The following is a 25,315-nucleotide window of genomic DNA, read 5'->3' on the forward strand; positions in this document are numbered from 1 at the left end:
TTGCTGTAGCATGGAGTGATTTATTCCTCTTGAAGCTGACCTGTTTGACACATTGAAGACATTCCACTGATGGGTGTTATGAGTGACAGCAAAGTGGGCGATTTAGCACAGTCGATTGATTGCACAGTGTCAGTCTATAATGATAATTTGGTGATCTTAACACACAGAATTTTTCTTTGTTATAGCATCCATTACTTAACTTTGAACTATTATAGTCCATTTAAATGACATATTCCAATCCTCTCCATATCACAGACAGACTAGCAACATATTTCGAGAGCAAAACACATGTTCTTTGTTTGTTCAATATAAAAAAACATACCTAAATTTAAAAGTGTAACAACAAATTTTGCCAATGCATTACTTTAAATTCTAAGTTATGAAAACATGTTATCGTCTGACATAAGTTATGTAATTTCCGTACCTGACTGTTGATGTCCTTCCTTGGTCGACACTATTTTATAAGCGTGTTGACTTTCAGAAATCCTCCTGACCCTGGTATGCCGCGCGTCCACTGAGAGACCTGGTATGCAGCGCGTCCACTGAGAGATGCTGACGCAGATCAGGACTCGGGCATTCAATTGATGGAGTGTGATAAGGCCTGTTTGGGGCATACTAATAAGTCATCTTGAGGTTGATATTCAAAACATAAGCTGCCACCTCTCACATGCCACCAAAGATAAATGTTATTCAATGAGAACAGTCCTGGCTGATATTTTGTATGAATGAGTCTAATGTTTTTGTTAATATACTTGAGAAAGATGTCTTATTAATATTTATCTATAACCTCATTTAGTTTATGGATATTTTGGTAACACTTTAGGTCTACAATAAGGTTCATTAGTTAATGTATAACTAACATGAATAACAATGAGCAATACATTTGTAACAGTACTGATTAATCTTTGTTAATGTTAGTTAATACAAATACACCTGTTCATTGTTTGTTCATGTTAGTTCACAGTACATAATGTTAACAAATACAACCTTTGATTTTAATAACGTCTTAGTAAATGTTGAAATTAATATTAACTAAGATTAATAAATGATGAAAAAGTATTGTTCATTCTTAGGTCATGGTAACTAATGCAGCTTATTGTAAAGTGTTCTCCTTTACAAAAAGGGAATTTCTCCTCGTGATTCTGCTCTATTCCCATCACAAATCATTTATTTGTTTGCTCTACAAATAGCTTAATTTTCATCATAAATGCCTTTAATAAAAAGGACAGATTATTAAGGCTGTAAACATGCAAACAAAAAGCACAATTATATATAAAAAAAAAAAAATGCCATTCAGGCTTCGGACTGTTTCAGAGGAGCTTACTGATTTGCAATAGAGCACACGGACCCCTAGTGGAAGTCATGGGTATGTTTGGGTAAGGAGAACCATTGAGAAGATGTATAAGTGGTGATATCGTGACGCGCTCCATTCAGTGCGAGCCGAGTGAGAGCAAAGGAGGTTCTCCACATCTAGGACTCTGCTTTACACCAACTCAGCCAGCTGGAAAACTAATAAAATGGATAATAATTGTAAGTACTTGCACAATTAAAAATTATATTTACAATGTTAAAATATATTTTCAATGTTAAAATACTATTAAGTTATATTTGTATAATCTTTAAATGGAAAATGACTGGATAAATGCATCTATTTAATTTATAAATCGTTAAAAACATGCTTATAAGGCTACTATTTGTACTAATTTTTTTTTTTTTTTTTTTTTTTTAATAAAGGCTAAATGTGCTGGATTACTATATATATATATATATATATATATATATATATATATATATATATATATATATAATGCTTATTGTGTGTGTAGTTCACAGCTGTAAAGGTTGAGAACAACTGAGGGATCATCACCGAGCAGCAAAGGGCTTTCCCTGTTCCTGGAGATCCTCATAGTGCCACCTGTAAAGCTAAAAGGCTGCCTATGTACTGGCTGATTATGCGCAAGGAAAAATAATCAGTTCTCTGACATTTGTGGAGAAGCAGGTGTGCGCTTTTGGCACCATGGAGGACATCCTTTGGTCTTTCAATGAGTCAACTAGAAACTCCAGCGTCACCAATGAAACTTACGGCGTGAACCAGACGGTGAACCCCCTGAAGCGGAATGAAGAGGTGGCAAAAGTGGAAGTTACTGTACTTTCCTTGGTGCTCTTCCTGGCACTCGCCGGTAACCTTTGCGTCCTTATTGCAATCCATACAGCCAAGCACAGTCAATCTCGCATGTATTACTTCATGAAGCACCTCAGCATCGCAGACCTGGTCGTGGCTGTCTTCCAGGTTCTTCCTCAACTCATCTGGGACATCACATTTCGCTTTTATGGACCAGACATACTTTGCAGGTTGGTGAAATATCTTCAGACCGTTGGGATGTTCGCCTCAACGTACATGCTGGTCTTGATGTCCATAGACAGATGTATGGCAATCTGTCAGCCACTCCGTTCTTTACACAAGCGAAAGGACCGTTGTTACGTGATTTGTTCGTGGGCACTAAGCTTACTTTTAAGCATCCCACAGGTTTATATATTCTCCTTACGGGAGGTGGGTTCAGGAGTATACGATTGCTGGGGAGATTTCGTGCAGCCTTGGGGAGCGAAAGCCTACATTACATGGATTAGTCTGACAATATACATCATACCGGTGACCATTCTGAGCGTCTGCTACGGACTTATAAGCTTTAAAATATGGCAAAACTTTAAAAGGAAGACGAATAAGGACCCGTGTATCACTCTCACAACCAAAGCAAAGAAAAGCAGCGCGCTCACGCGGGTCAGCAGCGTCAAACTTATTTCCAAGGCCAAAATCACCACTGTCAAAATGACCTTTGTCATCGTACTGGCTTATATAGTGTGTTGGACTCCGTTTTTCTCCGTTCAGATGTGGTCAGCATGGGATCCTGATGCACCAAGAGAAGGTAAGTTTCTTGAACAGTTTGATAAGCGTTTTATCTGTAGGCCTATGCGAAATTGATTACATGGAGACGAGGGCTCATTGTTAACTGAGTAGGTTATGGCATCGGTGAAGTAAGTTCGATTAACAATTGGTTGGATTTTTCATTTTATTGCTATTTTGGGGAAGTTACAAACAGTTTTGCTTCTGGATCTACATTTCTTGAACTTATCTATATCTATATATCTATAAAAAATAAATAATCTTTTAGGTTATCTAAGTTATTAAACTGCTAACAAACAAAACTGATATCAATAGGCTAGCCTACTATACAGTTAAAGTTATCACAAAGTAGGCTAGTTATTACTGGTCAACCAATACTCTGAATATTAGTGATATGTATTAGTTTTTTTTATATATATATATAATATGCTACTTTTTAATAGTAAGAGCATTAATAATAATCGCAAGTGTTTTTTCATAAACTTAATAGTTAATAGGCCTAAATCATGAAAACATGAAATGAAATTTGAAAAATAAGGTCGATATTTGCAATATATCAGTCAACAAATGAAAAATAGATCAAAAAGAAAACTCAAATATATCTTTTTAAAGTAGCCAGCAATCTCGATGGCAAAAAGTGACCCAGTCAACCTGAATTCACCCTACCTCACTAATTAAACAAGGGATTCTAGCCTATACACTGTAGGCTCAATCAGTTTGTTGGCCAATTAGGAAGGCTGTTTGCTATTGGAAGTCTGTAACTTTACTTAAAGAAACTTTCCCCATCTCACTTTCTTCTAGACTGATTTATTTTCTTCTATCATACTTGAACATGCTAAGCTATTCTCACGTTCAAATGGTTTAAAGTTTAATATATACAATTATCAGTCTGGCACTACACAGTTAAGATATAGCCGACTGAATTAAAATGGTAGCCGAGTTCATGTGAGATGGTTCCAATCCTGACCATGACTATTTTGTTCTAAGGCACAAGAAAAGAATCTGGTTTTAATGTATTGCAGTTCATTGGATAAGATGAATAAGGTTCTATCAGTCCTGATCTATTGCTTTGGTGGGCATCTTACTTTTAAATCACTACAGATGTACTCCGCTATAAACGGCGGCGCTATAAAGATCGGCCTCGGGGAAACATTAATATTCAGAAGAGCTACACCGCTTAAATCATGACCGTCTGCAGTATGAGAAATCACCCACCCAAACAAATCCAGGGAGCACTGGTGATAAATAACAGTTGTTTTGAATAATAGAATGATGCAGCTATATGGCATTAATGCTGAATTACATTTGATGAAGTCATGTGCTCGATCAATAAATTGTTTGCATAAAGTCATTTTGTTTTTACATGCACACAAAAGTCCAAGTTTTCAGTACGAAGGAGATATTTAGGAACTGTTGGATTACATTTTTATTAAAAGTTTAATTTAGTTTTTCCACTGCAATAGTATATAAACTGATAAAGTTTATATACTGATTTATTGAGTCTCCAGCAAAGAGTCTCCTTTCCTGCCAGACCTGTTTTCTCTATTGTGTTTTAAATAAGTCAGATCACTTGATTCTCACCTTTCGGAGCCCAGACGTTGAATCGTTAGGTTGATTGACTTTCACCTTTTGTCTTTAATGGGTCTGGGATGGCTATTGGAATTGGAGTTCCTGGCCAGTATCAGCATGTGAATAGTTATGCTGATTCAATTGGACTCAGAGTAGGGTGTGTTCCTACTTCATTTGCATGCTTTGTTCAGGGTCTCCACCTCTATGTAATCCCTCCCCCTTGGAATGTATATAACTACAATACAAACTGTATATACTTTAGACTGATTTGGGAAGAACTGCAGCCGCGTCAACGCAACGTCCTCAATAAAGAATAACTTTGTTTGAACGTGATCCCCAACGTCTCCTGGTCTCTTGCTTCGACGAAGAAAAAGGTTTTCAACAATTTGGTGCCGTGACCCGGATGGAGAAAAAGGAAACTTAACTCAAAGATCTCAACAAAGCCTGACTAAGTTCCAGACTGAATCTTCTGAATCCAGATTGAAAACTTCAAGCTCCAAAAAGATCTCAAAGACTGAATTTTTTCCAGACGGAATCTTTCTCTACAAACGAAAGACTTGGTGAGTTTCACTCCATTTCAAAGAACCTTTGCAGACCAGTACAAAAATTGTTTTCCTCTGCGCCGTTCAGAGAAGTAGTTAACAAACAGCTGTAGAGTTTGGTTGACTAAAGATAAGCCTCTAAAGTTTGCTTTTAGAGATGAAATTTACCCTCTGTTGTTGGCAGGGAAGTTTAACAGTTACATGTTAATATTGTGTGTATCCTCTTGCTAAGAGAAGACCTATCCTCTGTAAGCTAGAGAAGAGTTAGCGTCATGTGGTAATAAGATTGTACCCTCTGTTTTGTAAGACAGTAGAGAAGTTTTAGTGTTTTGTGATTGTTAAGTAACAAAGGAAGTCACAAAATGGTTAGAAGGAATGCTAGGCTGATACCTACAACAGAGAAAGGTGGATTAGCTAGCCCGTTATGGACAGACAATGAGTTTAAGTCTTTGTTAAGAGAGCACATGGACTCCATCGTGACTGAGCCAGTCAGATTGAATTTAACAAAGAAATTTGGCATTGATCCAGAAAAAGTGTGGTCAATTGAAGATTGTAAGAAGGTACTAGGAGAAAGTATTCGCAAGAAAAATGTCAAAGGCATTATCTTCTGTCACAGAGAATTTAGCTTATCCATTGCACAAGAACAAGCTTGTTGTATTGATAAGTTGAAAGATCAGATCAAACAATTGCAGACTCAGGTGTCCTGTCTCAAGACAAACGTGGGCCATAACAAAGCCTCAACCAAATGTGATTTAGAAGACCAACAGTCAGATGAAAGCTATCCTGATTTACAGTCTTTTGATAGTATAGAGGACAAGGTCAATGCAGATGTAAATTCAGATGTAAATGCAGTTGAAGTGTGCGTAGCTAGACAAAAGCCTCAGGGAAAAGGTATTGATACAGTTTCATTTGCAACCCCCATATTGCAGCCACAAGCAGTCAAAACATCTTTAGGTCCTAAAGATATTGAGAGAATTTCTGAAAGTTTGCCATCAGTGCAAAGAAATTTTTCTGAGTTTAGGAGAGAGTTGTCCAAAAAGATGCGGCTCTACGATATGTCTCTAGCTGAAGTCACCCAGCTAATATCACAGATCTTGACTGAGTCAGAATTCAATGATTTTGAAAGTGCTGTAATCAATTCTGAACTGCAACAAGCCAGTAAAGATGAATTGAGAGAGGAAGTTCTGAAAATTTTAAAGAACATTGTTGGACCGAACGTGGACTGGTCAAAAATAACCAATTGTGTACAGAAGAAGGGTGAGACTGTTTGTGAGTACACAGAACGATTCTGTCAGATCGCTGCCGTTTACAGCGGAATTGCCGACACTCCAGAAAAGGTGTTAGGTCATAATGGTCCTTTGGTTCGCACATGGTTTCATTGTCTTTTGCCAGAACACAGAAAGGCGTTGCCTTACTTAAACATCACATGGTGTACGAGAACTCTGCAAGACAACTTGGACAGTTTAGCTATTTGGGAAAGAGATTCTGATGTCAAAGAGAGAGTAAGAATTGCTGCAGTTTCTGTTATGGTCAACTCAGAGAAGCCAAAGAAACGCAAAAGTCCTAGAGAAGCCAGTTGTTCTTACTGTGGCAAGCACGGACATTTTGGAAATGAATGTAGAAAAAACAAAAATAACTTAAGACAAGTTAACAATGTTATGCAGCTCTTACTACATTTGTTTGCTACTTTAAAGCAACCCCTCCCCTCGTCATTGGACTCGTGGGTAAGCTTTTTGAGGTGTTAACCATTTGGGCTGTGATTGCTTTATCTCCCCAGTAACTCACAACAAAGATGAAAGACTTAGTGACTGTCACAGCCTTTGTTTGGGGGACATTCAGAAAACTCACAGCCTTAAATGTTATGCCATAGAATATTGCAGTCAGACAACCATCCTCTGTTAATGATGTTTATTAGGACTGATGTTTCACTGGAGAATGGAAATGTGCCAATTTTCTCACACACTGTACAGTGTGCACACAACACAGGGACAGAATAGGACACGGACAAGTGAGGTGCCCTGGGAGGAACTGACGCAACAGGCTTCGGGGGTGAACCCAGGGTGAAGACACTACCTCATAGGCCTTTCCCGATTTAGTCCATCCTTACCTCACTGGTCCATAGGTGTCAAATCAATTAAGAAATAGGGAAAGAATGAAACGACAACAGTAGACTCTGAAAACGATAGAACCATAGTGTTTAAACTGCTACAACCGTAGTGTTTTGAAGAAATACTGCTCTCTGTTTTTCTGTTTTCTGTCTTACAGAGTGCAGATAAAACTTGATGGCTTTTTTTCAAGATCCATATGCAATGACCGTCTCATCTGCGTATGAAGCCACAACCTCAAGAAGACAACCAGACCTACTGCTGAACGAACTATCACCAACGAAAATGAAAAATACACAACGCAGAGAAAATTCACGGACCCTAGTTGCATGTTATGTTTCTGTGTCAGCATGCAATTACAGATGAACAACACAGATCATGTTTGTGCCTGTAACTTTTTCAAGTTACAAGAATGAACTTTTAAGTGTACTTTGATAAAAGTTAGACTTAAAACCACTATACGATCAAATGACTTATGGAAGGATGAAGTCTATGCATGAATATTGCTGTTCTGCTGTTTCTTTGTTTTCTTGTGTTACTCGAATGTGTTGATGTCTTCGCAAGCAGAAACCTGGTGTAAAGCATCACCTCAGATTTCCATGAACAAGCCTCATGAGGGACGAGTCATCAGAGCGACTCTACGTGGGAAATGAACGCTACAGGAAACAGACTTCACAGCTATTCAGGCGCCATGGACTTTCAAGAATTCCACTCTTATGCTACATGGTTTTCTGTGTAATCATGTAGTTTATATGACATTTTACACCCTGCGTCGCAGGTGTCAACAGTTATGGTTTTGAGAAGAACTATGACACTCATGTAAATCAAGGACACAACACAGAATAAGTTACACGTGCCTGTAATTTACACAAGTTACAATAATTAACTTTTAAGTGTATAAATTTGTATTTTTGTGAGAGTTATTAGAACTCTCAAAGGGGGAAGTGTTGGATTACATTTTTATTAAAAGTTTAATTTAGTTTTTCCACTGCAATAGTATATAAACTGATAAAGTTTATATACTGATTTATTGAGTCTCCAGCAAAGAGTCTCCTTTCCTGCCAGACCTGTTTTCTCTATTGTGTTTTAAATAAGTCAGATCACTTGATTCTCACCTTTCGGAGCCCAGACGTTGAATCGTTAGGTTGATTGACTTTCACCTTTTGTCTTTAATGGGTCTGGGATGGCTATTGGAATTGGAGTTCCTGGCCAGTATCAGCATGTGAATAGTTATGCTGATTCAATTGGACTCAGAGTAGGGTGTGTTCCTACTTCATTTGCATGCTTTGTTCAGGGTCTCCACCTCTATGTAATCCCTCCCCCTTGGAATGTATATAACTACAATGCAAACTGTATATACTTTAGACTGATTTGGGAAGAACTGCAGCCGCGTCAACGCAACGTCCTCAATAAAGAATAACTTTGTTTGAACGTGATCCCCAACGTCTCCTGGTCTCTTGCTTCGACGAAGAAAAAGGTTTTCAACAGAACCCTAAAACTTTTGAGCTTACATAAACAATACATTATTTAAAAATACCAATTGATGGATTTTTAACTCATATTTTTCAAGCTCAAAAGTTGGATTCATCAGAGTTACAAGGTTACTGCATGGCTTCTCTTGTGTGTTTGAAATAAAATGTCAGTGAACAATGTTCTTGCTATGAAATTTACCATGTTTGTCCTGCAATAAAGAGAGTAAGGTCAGGTCACAAGTCGCACACTTCAGAGAGAAAAATGTTATATTATCAGACTCAGAGGAAAGAGAGTGTGAGATACTGTCTTGCATCATGACCTCCACCATACAAAATATTTAACCATGATGATTATTCACGCATCATGGCAAGTTCAGGACAACATTCACAAAGTATAAATATTAAGACAACTCTGAACAGATTTATACATAAACAGTGACTGACACAGCCATAGTGGAATGCTGTTACTAATGACATTTCCCCAAATGTGTGAAACAATATGTTTCTTTTGGCCAAGACCAATTGATTAGATTTATAACACTGATGATCTGATGTGTTCAAACCTCAGCTCCGGCTATAATAAGATTAAATGAAAGTCGAAAACAGCCACTTCTTGCTTATGTCTGCTTTATTTTGAGACCGTTTAGTTTGGCAATGTCATTACAGGTTTGGCCACTAGATTTATTCTCATCTCCATGATTCTTACTTTAATTACAAGAGAAAAACAGCTTTCCACTAAGTCTTTCACCTTTTTTAACAGTAAAACATTAGGACAAATTACACTCACTGACCTGTATAGGGCTTCTAAAATGACGTTGCATGGACCTTTTATCTTCATTTTGTAAATATACACAACTGTTCAAATATTTGGGGTATGAAAGATTATTCAGCAAGGACATTGATCAAATGTGAAAGTAAATACTTTTACAGTGTCACAAAAAAAATCTATTTCTAATAAATGCTGTTCTTTTCTAAAATGTATTATAGGTTCGCCACATTGATAATAATAAGAAGTGTTTCTTAAGCACCAAATCGGCATATTATTTCTGAAAGATAATGTAAGACTGAGGACTGTAGTAATGGCTGCTGAAAATTCAGTTTTGCCATCACAGGAATAAATTATATTTTAAAAATATTCAAAAAACAAACAGACAGTGATTTTAAATAAACGTATTTTTGATCAAATAAATGCAGCCTATAGATTCAACATTCAAAACGACTTACTGATCCCAACATTTTTAACAGTAGTGTTTTAAAGATCAAGTACCTTAATATTATAATAGTTTTTAGCCTGATGAAAAAAAGTCCTTAAGTAGATCATCTTCTAGCTTTGCATCCTGTTCAAATGTTCTGTAAATCTTACTTGAAGTGTGCAGAACAAAGCACTTTTGCAGACTGGAAACTCTTTTTCATTGCTTCATATTAAAGGATTTCATTCTCTCTCTCTGTTCATTGATCTAACTGCCGATAGTCCAGAGATGTGCTTGCCCAGTTTTCTCTGACTCCTGTGAGCTCAGCACAAATAGGAGGTTGAAACTAGCAAACAGAAAAGCAATACTCTTGACTGGAGCCCTATCTGGGTTTGTTGCTTACTCCTTCATTTCTAAATTCAATTTCCTTTACTCTGAGAGACTGAAGGATCAAACGGAGAAACTTTGTGTCTGGATGTTTGATGCGAATGACCACACAATTGGACAAAAATGGACACTGAAAAAAAGGTTCTTGTCAACCTTATTTAATCAATGTGTACAGAACATTAATATGATATTTTTTTTACCCACCAAAAATTGTATTATTATTTACTGGTTTGGTGGTCTTGAAAATCTGTGATGGTCATGGTTGTTTGTTGAATATTGGGAATTATGCTGCTTTCACAAGCTGATGGAAAATTCCTACTTCCCACTTCTGAAGTCGTGATTATGAGGTCTTCACATGAAGTGCTTTGTTGTCGGAAAGAATAGGAATCATGGAGGACAGACACCAAGTTTATTCTTGCCTATTTCTTGTAGAAATCTTATTTTAAGCCAGAATGTCCCATTCGTTGACAACCCTATAAAATACCAGCGCTATTGAATACATTCACAGCTATCTAGATCTAGAGTTTGTGTCAAATACTTGCCATTTTCGCTGTGTACAGTGTAAATCATAAAATGTGCTTCAAATGGTTATTCATATATGTAAATAAGCATTACATTAATGAGGCGATGTACCTGTTGTGGAAAAAACTAAAAAAGAATACCAGTCAACAGCAGCAATCGTTCTCTCCTCCGCCATGTTTAAAGTTTTTATATAAAACTCGGGTATCAAAATTTTCTCAAAGTTTTCCAGTAGTAAATACGACTTGACAGGGCATTTATGTCCAATTTTTAACTAGGAAACACTTATTTACTGATAGCACGTGAAGGCAGCATTAGCTGTTCTCCGTTTCTCCATATTCAGACCTTTTTTTTCACGTGAATGCACATAAATGTGTGGTTTCATGGTTTACACACTATGTTTTAAGATGTTCTCAACTTCTCAGGTTCCCTTTTGCTCTTCTGTAGAGTCTGTGGTGTACTGTCAAGACCGGCATAACTGATTTTCAAGATATTCCTTCCTTTGGATGCTTTTCCCTCTAGGTGTTTTTTCCCCCTACATAGCCTAACCAGTGCAACATCTTTGGTTGTTTCTCTATTCCTGACACAGACATGTCTTTTTAAAATGCACCACGGTATTTTTTGAAAGACTTTTTGGGAAAAGGGCTTCGATGGAATCATGGTTCATGTATCAGATTCTTCTTTTACCCTCATGCGTCATCCTTTTCTCAGGAGAATGTATTTATTTCACAGCCCATATAGACCTCAATAGGCATGTCACGTTTAATCGCAGTACACAGTCAGACTTTTGATTACTATCACCTGCTTCTCATTTCCTCTTTGCATACTAACAATAGTATTTGAGGACTACCCAAGTATGGCAAAGTCATATCAGTATTCTAATGGGGATTCAGACCATGTTAGTGCTCAGATTTTTGACCTGGTTTTCTATATGCATATTATTTGCAGGTTTTGTATATTTTTTTCCCCTCAAGTGAAAATACCTGAACATTGATTGTCACATTTTTGTCTTAAGATACGATCACATTAGCTAAATTAATGCAAAATCGTGCAGACTAAAAAGATTCATTGCCAACAGTGTGTAGATGTATGAAGCACGGCTCACGCAGAAGTCGTTTTGAAACCAAGCAGCTTTCTGTTGGTCAACTCTAGAAAAACTTGAACCCGTTGCAAAATTTCTATTTCTATGGACTGCACATTCTGTATTTCTATTTCCAGTGTTGGGGTACATTTAAATTTGTGGAAACAGTGATCCTTTTTTTCTCCAAGATTCTTTGATGAATACAAAGTCCAGAAGAACAGCATTTAGTTGAACGTTATAAATGGCTTTACACACTGAAAAAAATGATTAGTTGAATTTAATAAACATTTTTATCGTAAGTGGTTGCACACAATTGATTTTAGCTACATTTAAACAAATGCATTAAGTTGCACTTAATCAATTTTAGTTCAACTTAATGCATTTGTTTAAATGTAGCTAAAATCAATTGTGTGCAACCACTTACGATAAAAAAAATTGATTAAATTCAACTAATATTTTTTTTTCAGTGTAGGTTAAATATTCTGCGCTGTCATTGCTTTCATAATATTGTGTCTAATGTATTTTATTATATATTGACTATAAATAAAAGTTCTTTATTGGCATTGATGGTTCCATAAAGAACCTTTAACATCCATCACATTTCCATTCTACAAAATGTATACATATATAGTGGAAACATGTTTTTAAGATTAAAAAAAAAAGTTCTTCACACTAAGAAAAACTGTTCACTGAAAGGTTCTTTGAGGAACCAAAATGGTTCTTCTATGGCATCACTGCGAAAATCCATGTTTACACACTTATACATTACATACACATCTGCTGTCTCCTTGTATGGATATTAATTAAACATACAGTGAGAACATACAATTATATGAATAAGGTCATAAATGTAAAAATTATTTTCTTAATTTGATATACACAAGCACAGATGGAAAATGAATAAGTTCAATAATTGCACATGACCTCAATTTCATATCATAAATAATTGTAACCAAAGTTAAAATGCATTATAATATATGCAGACTCCTTGTTACATCTGAAATTGGTTGTTCGTTATGTGTTTTGGTGCATTATACTTTCTAAAAGTGTGTTCAATGAATAGATAAGTATTAATGTATTGTAAGTGTGGTTAACAATGCATTATAAGGTTAATTACAAGGCAATAATGAATTTATTAAAGATACTTGGTAACACTTTAGTTTAGGGTCCAATTCTCACTTTTAACTAGTTGCTAGCATGCATATTACTGGGATATTGTCTGTTTATTACTTATAAAGCACATATTAATGCTTTATTCTGCATGACCAAATTCTACAACCCTTAATCCTACCCCATACCTAAACTTAACATCTACCTCACTATTAATAAGCAGTATTTGGAGTTCATTGAGGCAAGGTTGTAGTTAATAGTAAGTAAAGTGTTACCAACAATAATTCAAAGTTGTAAATAAAACAAAGATTGAAATACTATTTCACTATTTCAAAAATTCACATTTAATTCAATGTTACTTGCCGTTTCTTTGTAATTATAAAAAAAAAATTCAGAGTGGAAATTGTTTCAAAGGAAATCCTACACTATTGGGGTTATTATTTTTCAGTATAAAAGTGATATTTCCTGCCGAACTGATATTTGAGAGCTATTTGAGAGTATATAGGGTAGTGTCCTGTATTTAACCTCATACAGAGCAATACCTCAGATCTAATATTAGCACAGATCGAATCTAAATGAACAACAGCAATCTGGGGAAGATGAAAACAAATCACTGGGAAGACATTAGACACTAATTCAACAGTCATTTGCAAATGAAGCGATTTATTTTGGCTAAAGTATCTTAATGACTGCCTGTGCCACTGTACTGTTTATCTTTAGAAGTCCAGCAAGGAAAACAGGGAAAGCTTCAGTGTCATTCAGCACAGTTTCCCAAGCTCAGACATGCTTTATCACCCAATCTTGTAGGGATAAGAATAACCTATGTGGCATTGAAAAATAATTGGTGTGAGAAGTATGATGTCAGATGACTTCTTTTTTTTAAATAAAAAACAATGTTGGTGGACTGTGGTTTAATCATGCAATCTGTCACTGAGGTGTCCTTCTAAAGATCTTATACAAGCAGACAAATATAGACAGAATAAACAACAGATTGTTTGCTAGCTCATAACAATGCTGAAAGATCTGCTAAGCTAGAAAGCAGGAGATGATTGACTGAGGTAAACTCATTTTGCTCCTATTTACATTAAAGCAATGAGCCAATCAAGGTCATTCATTACTGGGGTATTATCATCGTGGGAAAGAGTTCTCAGGCATGAGTAGAAGTGAAAACCATGGTATAGCTTCTTTAAAACGATGGCAAAATATGACATACACTACTGTTCAAAAGTTTGGAGTCATTATGTTTTTTAAAGAAATTAATACTTTTATTCAGCAAGGAAGCATTACATTTATCAAAAGAGAGAGTTAAAACAGTTGGAATACAATGTGTGTTCTGCTCTTTATATTGTTGAGTTAAAGCTGTTTCTTTTCCTCTACAGCAATGCCCTTTATTATCTCCATGCTGCTGGCCAGTCTGAACAGCTGCTGTAACCCCTGGATCTACATGTTTTTTGCTGGCCATCTCTTCCATGACCTTAAGCAGAACCTGCTTTGCTGTTCCACGCTCTATCTGAAGTCCTCTCAATGCCGCTATGATCCGGAGCAAGATTCCCGTAAGAGCAACTCCTCCACCTACGTCATCAAAAGTACCAGCAGCCAGCGGAGTATCACCCAGACCTCCGTCACATAAACCAGATGCACCTCAAAACCTTTAGTTTGCTTCACAATTTGAAAGTCAGATGAAGGACAAGAAAGCTAAAATGTAAAGCCACACAAGACTGCAATGCAAGCTAAATGTCACGCTCGGTTTCTTTCGGCTGTGTTTTCGTCTGGGAATCATTCAGAATGTCATTTTAATTACTCCACTTCTTTTCACCCGTATTCTTATCTCTGAGGATATTGAGCATGCAGCAGTCTTCTGTTCCTTACCTTCATGTGTTGTGTTTCTAAACATTACAAAGGAATCGTTGTTCGATGCTGACCATGTTTATGGTCTAGTCACCCGTCTTCATCGTTTGAATGGCTAGTTGTACGTACGCATTCTGTTTGACCACATAAATGTGTCTTGGTGCTGGGCACCAAAATTTGCTGTGCTTGATGTAGCTCATGAAAGCAGGATGTGGGGGAATTAGCTCTGATGATTGTGGTACAAAGCACAACAGCTGTTATGTGCCGCATAAAAGCTTCGTTCACTGACATAGATCTGTTTAGGAGGAGCAAAGTTTGCATATGGCCTGAACAGCTAGATGGATTTACACTTGGCAGATTCTCAAGCCACCAGATCGGATTTCTGTCGGTCTTAAATGTGTCTTAGAGTGTCCAAGTGTAAATACCCCCGATGTGATGTAAACATGGACAACCACTGAACCTTAAAGGAATAGTTCACCCAAAAATGTCATCCATTACTCAACCTTATGCTTAGTCAGAAAAAAAAAGGAAAGAAAAGCAGTGAAAAGTAATACAAATTTCACTACTTATTGTCAAAGATGAAGTTGACATACTTTGTACTGAAGGACTATATCATTTCCTGTATATGAGCTGTTTACACAACACCGTTTTTAACAAAATACGTAAAACTTTTTATGTGTTTTGGCCGGTCATTTACAACGGCGTTTCGGGGGCCTGAAAATGCTAACTTTTGAAAACGGGATTCAAAGTGCAAGTCTTTGAAAATGATACCGTTATCGTCTCCATGTAAACATCAAAAACGCTGCTTTGTGAAAATGGTGACGTCATGCGCATGCGTATTACATGTTCAGTCTGTAGGCGCGTAGTGTTTCTTTACAAAGGGACATCGCCAACTACTGGCCTGGCATGAATAAGACAGCGTTTTTAGTCGTTTTTGCGTATCCGTGTAATCGGGGATCATTTTGACAAGTTGTTGCCTGTACACAAAAATGCAATGACATTTTTTTTTTTTTTTTTAATACATCGTTGTCGTGGAAACACCCCTTATGCATTATAAGGAGGCAACTGTCACTCGCTACACAAAACAGCTTACAGTACATGCAGATTTGAAAACAAGATGGGCTACTGAGAAATATGGCCAGTTGCTCATTTTTAATGAACTTGATTTGTCAAAATAGATTTTTTGTTTGTTTGTTTTAAGAACACAAGCACTTTTCATTCTTGGCACATACATGTTCTTGTTATCACTGTTCTTCATTATTTTACATGTAAACTTTACTGTCCAGCTTAGAGGACCACATCTCTTTGCAAAATGTTTCTGCAATGCATCATGCTAATCAAATATGACAAACACCTGATTTGGTTTTAAAAGTGAAGGACTGGTTGTTTACTCTTTTATGGTTGTTTGTCTTGTGTGAAAGAGTATTGTAATCAGTAAGATTAAAGTGTTTATTCCACTTACATATTTTGCTCAATATTGCTCTAAATACTTATGATTATATTTGTTGCTTCATCTTTATAAAATAGTCTGAAGAAAACAAGGACATTTTACATAATTGGTTACGAGAGCTGCAAGATGAGAAGGAAAAGAGAAAATGATAAAGGCAGTATTATCAGCAAAATATATTTATTTTATAAGGTTTAAATACTCTATTCACTGAAACTATTGTTACTTTACCATTTAAAAAGCTACTGATTTTTCCTCCTGAAAAATATAATGCCTATTTACATTTAATATGTGTAGCTGTAGATTTTATTTATTGAAATAAATTGTATGTGTTGATGTCTAACTGTGAGTAAATGTGTTGACAAGTGGAATATAAAAAAAAAAGCCATCTAAAGTGAAGAGTTGAAAGCAAATTTATCACACTGTATAATCATTATATATTTGTGACAGCTGTACACTTTCATATTTATTAGTGGAAAGGGAAAAGTGTCTTAAAAAGAATGAAACATCACATCATGAATTCATTGCATTAGTTTAAATGAATCATATCTAATGTCCTATTCGGTGACAAAAAATATTTGTTGAATGAATTAGTTGTAGTGCGGCAAACTGTAAAATTGCTTTACACAAATGAAGCTAGATAAATGCTTTATTCTCATCAACAACAACAACAACAACAACAAAAAAAAAAACATACACTCATTCAAAATTCTAATTTTTTAGCCTAGTATATATAAAGCACAATTCAAACCATTATTGTTTAAAATGAAATGTTTAATTAGTAGTTGTACAGAATACACCTGACGTTATCATGATAAAAATACCACACTCAGCAGCATACCAATTTTAATCTGTCAAACTTAGAAACCCCATGATATCAGATAAGACTTATTCTCCATTGTCAGTCAGAGATGCACTGTCATCATACATACAGTGTGTCTCTCTGAACAAGCAGGTTGCCTAATTCTGAATTGCTCCCAAAGCCTCTTACATACACTGAGAACATAAAACAATGCATAGGGCAGCATATGCATTTCTTTCATTTTTAGGAAACTTTTACCCAAAATCAGCTATTTGTAAAATAAAACATTTTCCTCCAAGGACCGAACATGTAAACCTTGACCTGTCTAGGAAATCTAAACCTCTTTGCGTAATGCCACCCGCACACTGCTGAAAATTTTCCCCAGAGCTTCGAAAAAGGGGTCACAGAAGGTGTGGATGCAGAGAGAGTAGATTCGACTCAGGCACTGGGTCTCGATCAGGTAGCTCTTAATGCAGGGCATAACTGCCCAAATGTGACAGAAGGAGATGCAGGCAAAACAGAAGCCCCAGAGCAGCGCCACTGGGATGCCAAAGATGGCGGACAGCACTCGGTAGCACCAGTACTTGGAGACGGTGAAGGTGGTGTAGCTGGCCTTCCACACTCCATCCATACTGTGGGTGCCATCGGGCTCGGCTATCACATCCTCAAAATCCACCTGGGGGGGAAAGATATGGTAACATTACTGGCTAATACAAATTTTCAAGAACCAGAGCAAACAACAGTCAATGTGATTTGGCAGGCATGCGGCATGGGTTTGCCTCTGGTTGTGCTCCTAAAATGGATGATGATTAATTCTCCAAACAGCGACATTTGATACCAAAATCCCCCCCCATCAGTAGAAGGCAGCTTGTTTATTTTAGCTTCAATCTCGTAACAACTATAGAGAGTAGAGGAACTATTTCAGTAAGGTATTTCAAATCTTTATGTAACCTCTGTTTAAGAGCTGACAGAGAAATATCGAATATGCAGTAAATATACTAAATGCAGTTTGGACTCTATAACACGCAGTACTGACAACATTTGGAATTAAACTGAAATGAAAGGGAGATTATTGGAAATCTAAATCTAGAAAAAAGAAAAAAAAATTTACTTTTATTCATCAAAGATACATTAAATTGATCAAAGGTTTCAGATAAATTGTGAAAATATACAAGAAAATGTATCAGTTTCCGAAACAATATATATATAAACATTTAGCAGCACAAAATTTCAATATTGATTATAATATCAAATGTTTTACCAAATCAGCGTATTAGAATGAAGGATCTGAAGGATCATGTGACACTAAGGAGATAGATAGATAGATAGATAGATAGATAGATAGATAGATAGATAGATAGATAGATAGATAGATAGATAGATAGATAGATAGATAGATAGATATAACTATGAGGGTGAGATCACTATTGTCATTAACAATACTTTGTGTATTTCTCACTGTTTATAAACTGTTTATTACATATCTATATATAGTAAGGAGTACACAAAGTGTTGCTAATGACAACAGTGATCTTACAGTCAACAGTGAAAGAACACCATAGTGTAATTTTTACCATCCTGTATAAATGTATATACACGGATCAATAAATAGCACAATTTCCCCAACTAATCTAGTGAATTATTTAAACACATGGGAGCTACTGAAGAAGTCATACAGTTTACTGTCTGACACACCCTTTTACCTCCTTCTATAAATACTGATAGTATGGCCTGTCCTGGCAGAAGTAGGTTTGGTGCTATATTTGGGTCATGCCATGTAGCTGCATCATAAAGTGTAGTGCAGCTCACACACAAGCAAGTCTGTCTCTACGGACCAGATCAATCCACTCATATCAATTCCACCATTTAGGAAGTTAGTGAATATTTTGCATGCTTGATCAGTTTCTCAAAATGTATTTATAGCTATAAGTACACGTTTGTCAAATATATGCTTATAGTGCTATTTTGACTGAACAAAAAGGTAATATACTTTTATTTTTTTGTGCAAGCGATTCATTTCTGCAAATACTTCCCAAAACCAACAAGTTTTTATTTATTTTTTACTTTTTTAAATGGCATTTCAAATGAAATAGCAAAGTTTGAGAGTCAAATTTGTTAACACAAAATATTCTGTCAAACCAAAAACACACATACCTTCACAACGTCTTCATTGATCTGCTTTGGGTCCCTGTTGATCAAGTCAATCTCCTTGGTGTGACTATCCCTCAGGATTTTCTCCTCATTGGTGTTATACTGGTCCGCCATATTGGGGGCCTCTGGCCCAAGACTGGTCAGAGCAGGATTTATGTATTGCAGAAGTGTCCGAAAGGAAGGAGAGTAAAGCAAACTAAGTTATCGTCTGAAGGAAAAGTGTCGGAATGGCCCCACAGTCCACTAGTCCCAGTTAATTCTCCAATCTGTGGACTGACGACACGCCTGGAATGCGAGGGACAGCTGCACCGGCCAGGGCTCCTGTCTCTCTCTCTTGCTCACGCTGACTGTCTCACTCAGTACGTTACCCTCCTCTACCCCCACCCATAACCTATTCTGCCCCACACACCCCATACTGCCCAGTCCATAACTCACACACTTGGTAAAAGCAGCTCTTGAAGGGGAAACCAGGGACCATGTCACATTTCACACACGGCTGCGGGGTCAGCCAGGCAGGAGTTGCACTGTGGCATGAATTTCCACTGTGAAGTGTTGCATTGAAAACTGACGCCCAAAGACTTTTTACAATACATATTGCCATTTTCAAAGCATTAATATGAGGTGTGTTAAACTATTTCAGTGTTATTTCAGTATGGTTGAGAATGAGATGCTGTTTGTATTATTATTTTAAATAAGCTTTTATTTTTGCATATTCCGTTTTCATTTCAAATTCAGTTGATTTTTATTTATTTTTTATTTAATTCATTTTTAATTCCGTTTTAGTTTTAGATTTTTATCAAGAAATTTAGTCAAATAAATTCCAAAAAATGAGAAATGTTGTCTTGGCCACTAGCTGAAATATATATTTTTATATATATTTTCATTTATTTAAGCATTTATTTTTAATTTCGATGAAAATACAAATGTAATAACCACGTTCTGTTAAAATAATTTTTAACACATAATAACACGTAAAATAATATTAATGTTAACATTTTGAAACTTATATTCTCCCAAAAAAATAATAAATAATAAATAAAAAAAAAAAAAAAAAATGAAGATGGTATTTTTTACTGCTAAAAGACAGAAATATTTTTATTACGTTCTGGGATTGAGATAAAAAGGTCTCTATAAGGTATTTGCGTGTCACTTTGCATTATTTCATTGACATAAACAGCATCAAATTTGCTGCTGCCTTGTTTTTTTATTTTTTATTTAATAACCACTAATTATGTAACAGTTTCAGCTTTTGTGTAATCCTGCAGTTGCTGTACATCACTTTTCATTATTATGTCATCTTTATATATGTCATATTCATGTCTATCTTTATAATGAGTTACACTACTAGAAGGTTAAAAAAAGGATTTTTGAACATTCTTTGCTCAGATGCACCAAAAATAGGAGCAGGGAGCTTTAAATGTGCCTGAGGTGGGTGTGGAATGTCTTTCTGCTAATTAGAGAAATATTATCAGTGTTCTGTGAGCTGGGATGGGGTTCAGGTCCTGAGGGAGAGAAGAACAAAAATACCCCACCCAGACATGCCTGTGTCTACCGTTTATATCTGTGGGACTGTTTATAACAGTGGGGAGTGAACCAACCTCGTCTTTACTTACAGCAAAGATCCACACGCAGGCCGCTCTACTCTTTACTACATAAACAAGCAGAAGAATATTAAAATGTGCGAGTTAAAATTAGAAGCTGGCTGCTGTTTTTAAACAAGTGATTTTCTAAGCAGATGAAACGTAGTATGAGGAAGGAAGAGGATGAGATCATTCGCAAACTCTCCCATGAGCAGCTTTTGCCTCAAGAGATGTATTGTTTTTATTTTATTAATTCTTAAGTGCTTGAAAAAAAGTATTGTTGATGCTCATCTATTAGCTCTTCCAGCCATTTTGGTGTCCCAAGTGTGAACCAGGGATTTGCATCAGGTCAGCTTTACACATAAAATATCTCAAATGATGATGACTACTATTAAAAACCTTTCAAAGAAAGATGTGATCAATGCAAGCATCATTGGTATGCTTTTAGTCATGCAACTGTCAACCACAGCACACATTCTCACAATAACTTTCATCCCATTTTCACCCCATACAGATCACTGCACTGTAAGAAAAAATAGATTATTTTAATGGTGAAAGATTGTAAAAATGCTATTGTAAAAATGTTATGCTAAAACCTGTTAACAGTAAGTTTAACCAATGTGCACGGTGAATAACTGTAATTGATCTAGCATTACATGAAATGAACATGAAATTAAATGTACAGTTTTTGGAAGTCGATTTTAAATATGCTGCAATTGCATGTCCAACAATATATAAAACTAAAGAGACATACATGTATGTCATGTATACTGTATGTATTTAAGTCATTTTCTGGAAACCTTTGCATTTAAAAGCTGGTCCTGCTGTGTTCTGTAATGCAGTTCATATTTTTCCAAACTAATTCTGATGAATCCCCAGCACTTCCCAAAGCTTCTGAAGATCGCAGTGTCCAGCACATTATGCCAGACCACCTTTATCCAGTGCAGGTTTATGAGCAAGAGCTGCACACTGGGAACTATCAGCCTAAAAAGGAGAGAAGGCAGATAAGTCATTATTAGCTTTCTGGACTTCTTTTAGACTTCAGTCCAGATTTTTGACACAGCTGACTACATTTTCTTGGCTGTACTTTGGAGTCAGATAAGCCTTTATGGCAAATATATTGATTTACCTGACAAACCATGCAATTTTAAGTGCACTTGGCTATTATTTTTTTCTGGAAAAAATGGTATAATATGTGATGTTCCACAAAACTCTAATCCTGGACCCACGTGTTTCAAATTTTCATTAACAGGGAATGCTTTGTCTATGTTAAAGGACAGATGGAGGAATAGCAGTCACCTCATATGATCTAAGCTTCTGTCACAGATGTAAGTGTGTTATTGGTCCTGAACTTGAGCAAAACAGTGATTCTATTGTAATTAGAACATATTTAAAGTGAAAAAATAATAATAATAATAATCACCACACACTATAAAAGCTGTTATAGATTATGTTTAATTTTTGACTGGCTTAAAAGGCAGGGGTGGAAATGTTACTATAGTAACTATTGATTAAAACACTGTGTTTATCAGTTATTTTCTATGAACAGGCAACACTTTTCAGGTTCAGCATTAACATTGGTTAATGCATTACAAGGTCATGATCTATAAAGAACAATATTTTTACTGTATTAATAAGTTAATAGTACAGTATCAGTAAGTTATTTTATTTTTTAATAAAAAATGTTGAATGTTAACACTTATTTTTAATAATAATAACAATACAACTAATACAGAATTTTTGTGTTACAAATTAGTAAATGGGGAAAATAAGGTTAAATGGTGTAAAAATATTGTTGATTGCTCCATGTTAGTTCAACGTTGACATTAATTCATGTTAAAATGTAATATAATAGTATAATTTTTATATAGGCTACCATATATTTATAACATATTGTCAGATCCTTTCATATATCAAACTAATATATTAGCCCTTAATTATTATGTCGATAGATTATGTCACATTTTTGCTTAATGGGAATTTATCGTTCACTCACTCGTGACTCACCAAATGGTGAGTCACGAGTGAGTGAACAATAAATAATAACAGAGGACAGCAAAGAGAAGACCTGCAGCCAAAGCAGCAGGGAAACGATGCGGTAAAACCAGAGCCTGGACACCTCAAACAGAGCATGAGTCCACAGATACATCTTCTAAACTGCTCACTGAGACAGGCTCTGCTATCACATCCTCAAAGCTCACCTGAGTGGACAGATACATCATGAGGTAAACTGATTACTGATTACTCTGAGTAAATTAGAATCCGTGTATGTGTATTTGTCTTTGAAAGTCCTGCAATACCAATGTCTAACATACGAGGGCAGTGTAGCATTACAAACGAAGTAGCGCCCACTGGTGTTGATGTAAGACAGCAATACTGAAATTCATTCAGGTAAGGGTCAGCTATATAATTAAGATAGATTTTAATTGGAAAATTAAACTGTGTTTCTAGGACATTTATGAATAATACTAGAATATAGGCCCACAAGTTGTCCCATTTATGTTGACATCGAGCCTTTGTCTCAGTTATAAAATGTTTAGGATTTTAAAATGTTCTTCGCTCACACACGCACGCACGCACGCGCACACACTTTTTTTTTTCATTTTGTCAGTTCATCTGAATATCAGCATTTGTGAGTCAGTCTAAACAGTTTTGAGGTTGATTGATCTAATTTTGTGATTTATGACAATGTATTATGTTGACTATCACAGGTTTTTTAAACATCAAAATTTTAGGTTTTTAGAGTTGCGGAGTAAAAGTTGTAGTTTTTATTTTGAAGCAAAAGTGGCATGTTTTTACTAGTTTTGTTATTTTTTAATTAACTAATTGTAATTACTGGGGTTATTATTTAGTATTTCCATGAATTAGATGTACATTTCAGACATCTTTGCTTTTATTAAAACCTATGTTAGTGGAAAGTAAAATCATTAAATTTGCATTCATCTTTAATTAAAATATGAGCAATTTAATAAGTTAATATTCATATGCCTGTAAGTCTCTGACCTTTCAGATGAATCTCTTTTATTCTGCCTTGTCTGTCATCGGTTATTCAATTATTATCAACTAAATTGTCAAAATAATAATTGTAATATAATAGTTTATTTAGTATTTTACTTTAATGACACTCTAGAAAATATATAAATATTAATACGATTTATATATAGCCTATATATATCGGTACCAACAATCGGTATCGATTGTTTAAAAACAGCCGATGATCAGTGCCGATTATACACTCTCAGAAAAAAAGGTACAAAAGCTGTCACTGGGACAGTACCCTTCAAAAGGGTTCTAATATGTACCATTTAGGTACTAATATGTACACTTTTGGAACTAATATGTACACTTTTGGTACCAATATGTACCTTTGAGGGACTAATATGCACTATTTAGGTACAAAGGTGTACCTTTTGAAAAGGTTATAGATCAGTGACAGCTTTTGTACCTTTTTTTCTGAGAGTGTATCCTGTCAATCAAAAGGGTGCGGTAAAACACTGCAAATGCAAAATGCAAAATCTCTCGTGTTGAGTTAGTTAAAGGGTTAGTTCACCCAAAAATGAAAATTCTGTCAGTAATTACTCACCCTCATGTTGTTCCAGAACCCGTAAGACTTTCGTTCTTCTTCGAAACACAATTTAAATATTTTTTGATGAAATCTGAGAGCTGGCTCACTCCTTCATTTATAGGCTGCTATGTTATTGCATCTGCCGGCCCAGAAAAGTTAGTAAATACATCGTTAAAATAGTCCAAGTGACTACAGTGGCTCAACCTTAAGTTTATCAAGCGATGAGAATACTTTTTGTGCGCAAAACCCCCCAAAAAATAACGACTTTATTCAACTATTAATTTTCTTCCGTGTGGGCCTCTGACGTGAGTAACTGAGTTGTATAGGCTACAAACATTTCAGCTTTTATTTGAGTCATGTGTAAATATTAAATAAATAGCAGTTGATTATAATAGCTCTGTTGTTAATGTTAACCTCTAATATGATAGTGTACCAAATGAGAGGGTTCTCTGTATAGTTTGCAGCAGTATTTGGGAGAGATTTTTTATTCATACGAAAAAACAAACTATCAGTATCGGCATCGGCCGATATTATTCTGAATGATTGGCTAACGGTATTGGCTGAGAAATTCATATCGGTGCACCTCTAATATATATATATATATATATATTTATATACTTACTGTGTCTGAACAGATTTAAAAAATGGGACTGTTGCCACCATTTATATACCATATATTTTGTGTGTGTATATATATATATATATATATATATATATATATATATATGTCTGTTAGCCTGATAAGACCAGCAGGCCATTAGTCTGCACTGTGTGGATTGTATGACTCACCTTAAGACACTTGTTGATTCCCTTTGGGTCCCTGTCCTTGATGAGAGCTATTGTGTTACTGTGAGCAGCCATCCTGTTCTTCTGTAACACCAGGAGCATCATTTGGATTAATTTCACGCTGATCCAAGAGTGAAGACACCTCCTCCTCCTCCTCCTCAGTTATCTCTATGTCTATAGTGATGTCCTTTCGAGATGCTCCCTGGTCCATTATGTGCAGTATGTGTGTGTTTGTGTGTGATTGCCTTAAAGGCTTCCT

General features: G+C 35.8%; 3 protein-coding genes across 3 annotated transcripts; 1 reads left to right on the forward strand and 2 right to left on the reverse strand.

Moving 5' to 3' along the window:
* The first annotated feature begins 1,920 nt into the window (after positions 1–1,920).
* oxtra (oxytocin receptor a) lies at positions 1,921–15,235 on the forward strand. Its single transcript, XM_084426384.1, has 2 exons — positions 1,921–2,924; positions 14,257–15,235. Exons 1-2 carry the CDS (start codon positions 2,018–2,020, stop codon positions 14,505–14,507), a joined length of 1,158 nt encoding a protein of 385 aa, XP_084282510.1. The 5' UTR covers positions 1,921–2,017; the 3' UTR covers positions 14,508–15,235.
* Positions 15,236–15,743: 508 nt separating this feature from the next.
* On the reverse strand, positions 15,744–19,671 carry cav3 (caveolin 3). Its single transcript, XM_084426388.1, has 2 exons — positions 19,129–19,671; positions 15,744–17,650 (listed from the first exon to the last, which is right to left on the reverse strand). The coding sequence occupies exons 1-2, from the start codon at positions 19,237–19,239 to the stop codon at positions 17,309–17,311; spliced, it is 453 nt and encodes a 150-aa protein (XP_084282514.1). The 5' UTR covers positions 19,240–19,671; the 3' UTR covers positions 15,744–17,308.
* A 1,819-nt stretch (positions 19,672–21,490) lies between these two features.
* On the reverse strand, positions 21,491–25,267 carry LOC311301662 (caveolin-2-like; the record flags this gene model as incomplete). Its single annotated transcript, XM_084426938.1, is given in 6 exon segments — positions 21,491–21,689; positions 22,740–22,785; positions 22,788–22,858; positions 22,860–22,906; positions 25,060–25,140; positions 25,199–25,267. Coding segments are annotated over 6 exon segments (513 nt in total).
* Between the last annotated feature and the right edge of the window lie 48 nt (positions 25,268–25,315).

This window comes from Rutilus rutilus, assembly GCF_951802725.1.
Source record: "Rutilus rutilus genome assembly, chromosome: 12".
Classification (NCBI taxonomy): Eukaryota; Metazoa; Chordata; class Actinopteri; order Cypriniformes; family Leuciscidae; genus Rutilus; species Rutilus rutilus.

Excerpts from the sequence above, each read along its gene's own strand:
- oxtra (XM_084426384.1), top strand. The coding sequence starts at position 2,018 with ATGGAGGACATCCTTTGGTCTTTCAATGAGTCAACTAGAAACTCCAGC. Across the intron at positions 2,925-14,256 it reads TCCTGATGCACCAAGAGAAG|CAATGCCCTTTATTATCTCC; the intron begins GTAAGTTTCTTG and ends TTTCCTCTACAG.
- cav3 (XM_084426388.1), bottom strand. The coding sequence starts at position 19,239 with ATGGCGGACCAGTATAACACCAATGAGGAGAAAATCCTGAGGGATAGT. Across the intron at positions 17,651-19,128 it reads TCAATGAAGACGTTGTGAAG|GTGGATTTTGAGGATGTGAT; the intron begins GTATGTGTGTTT and ends TTTCCCCCCCAG.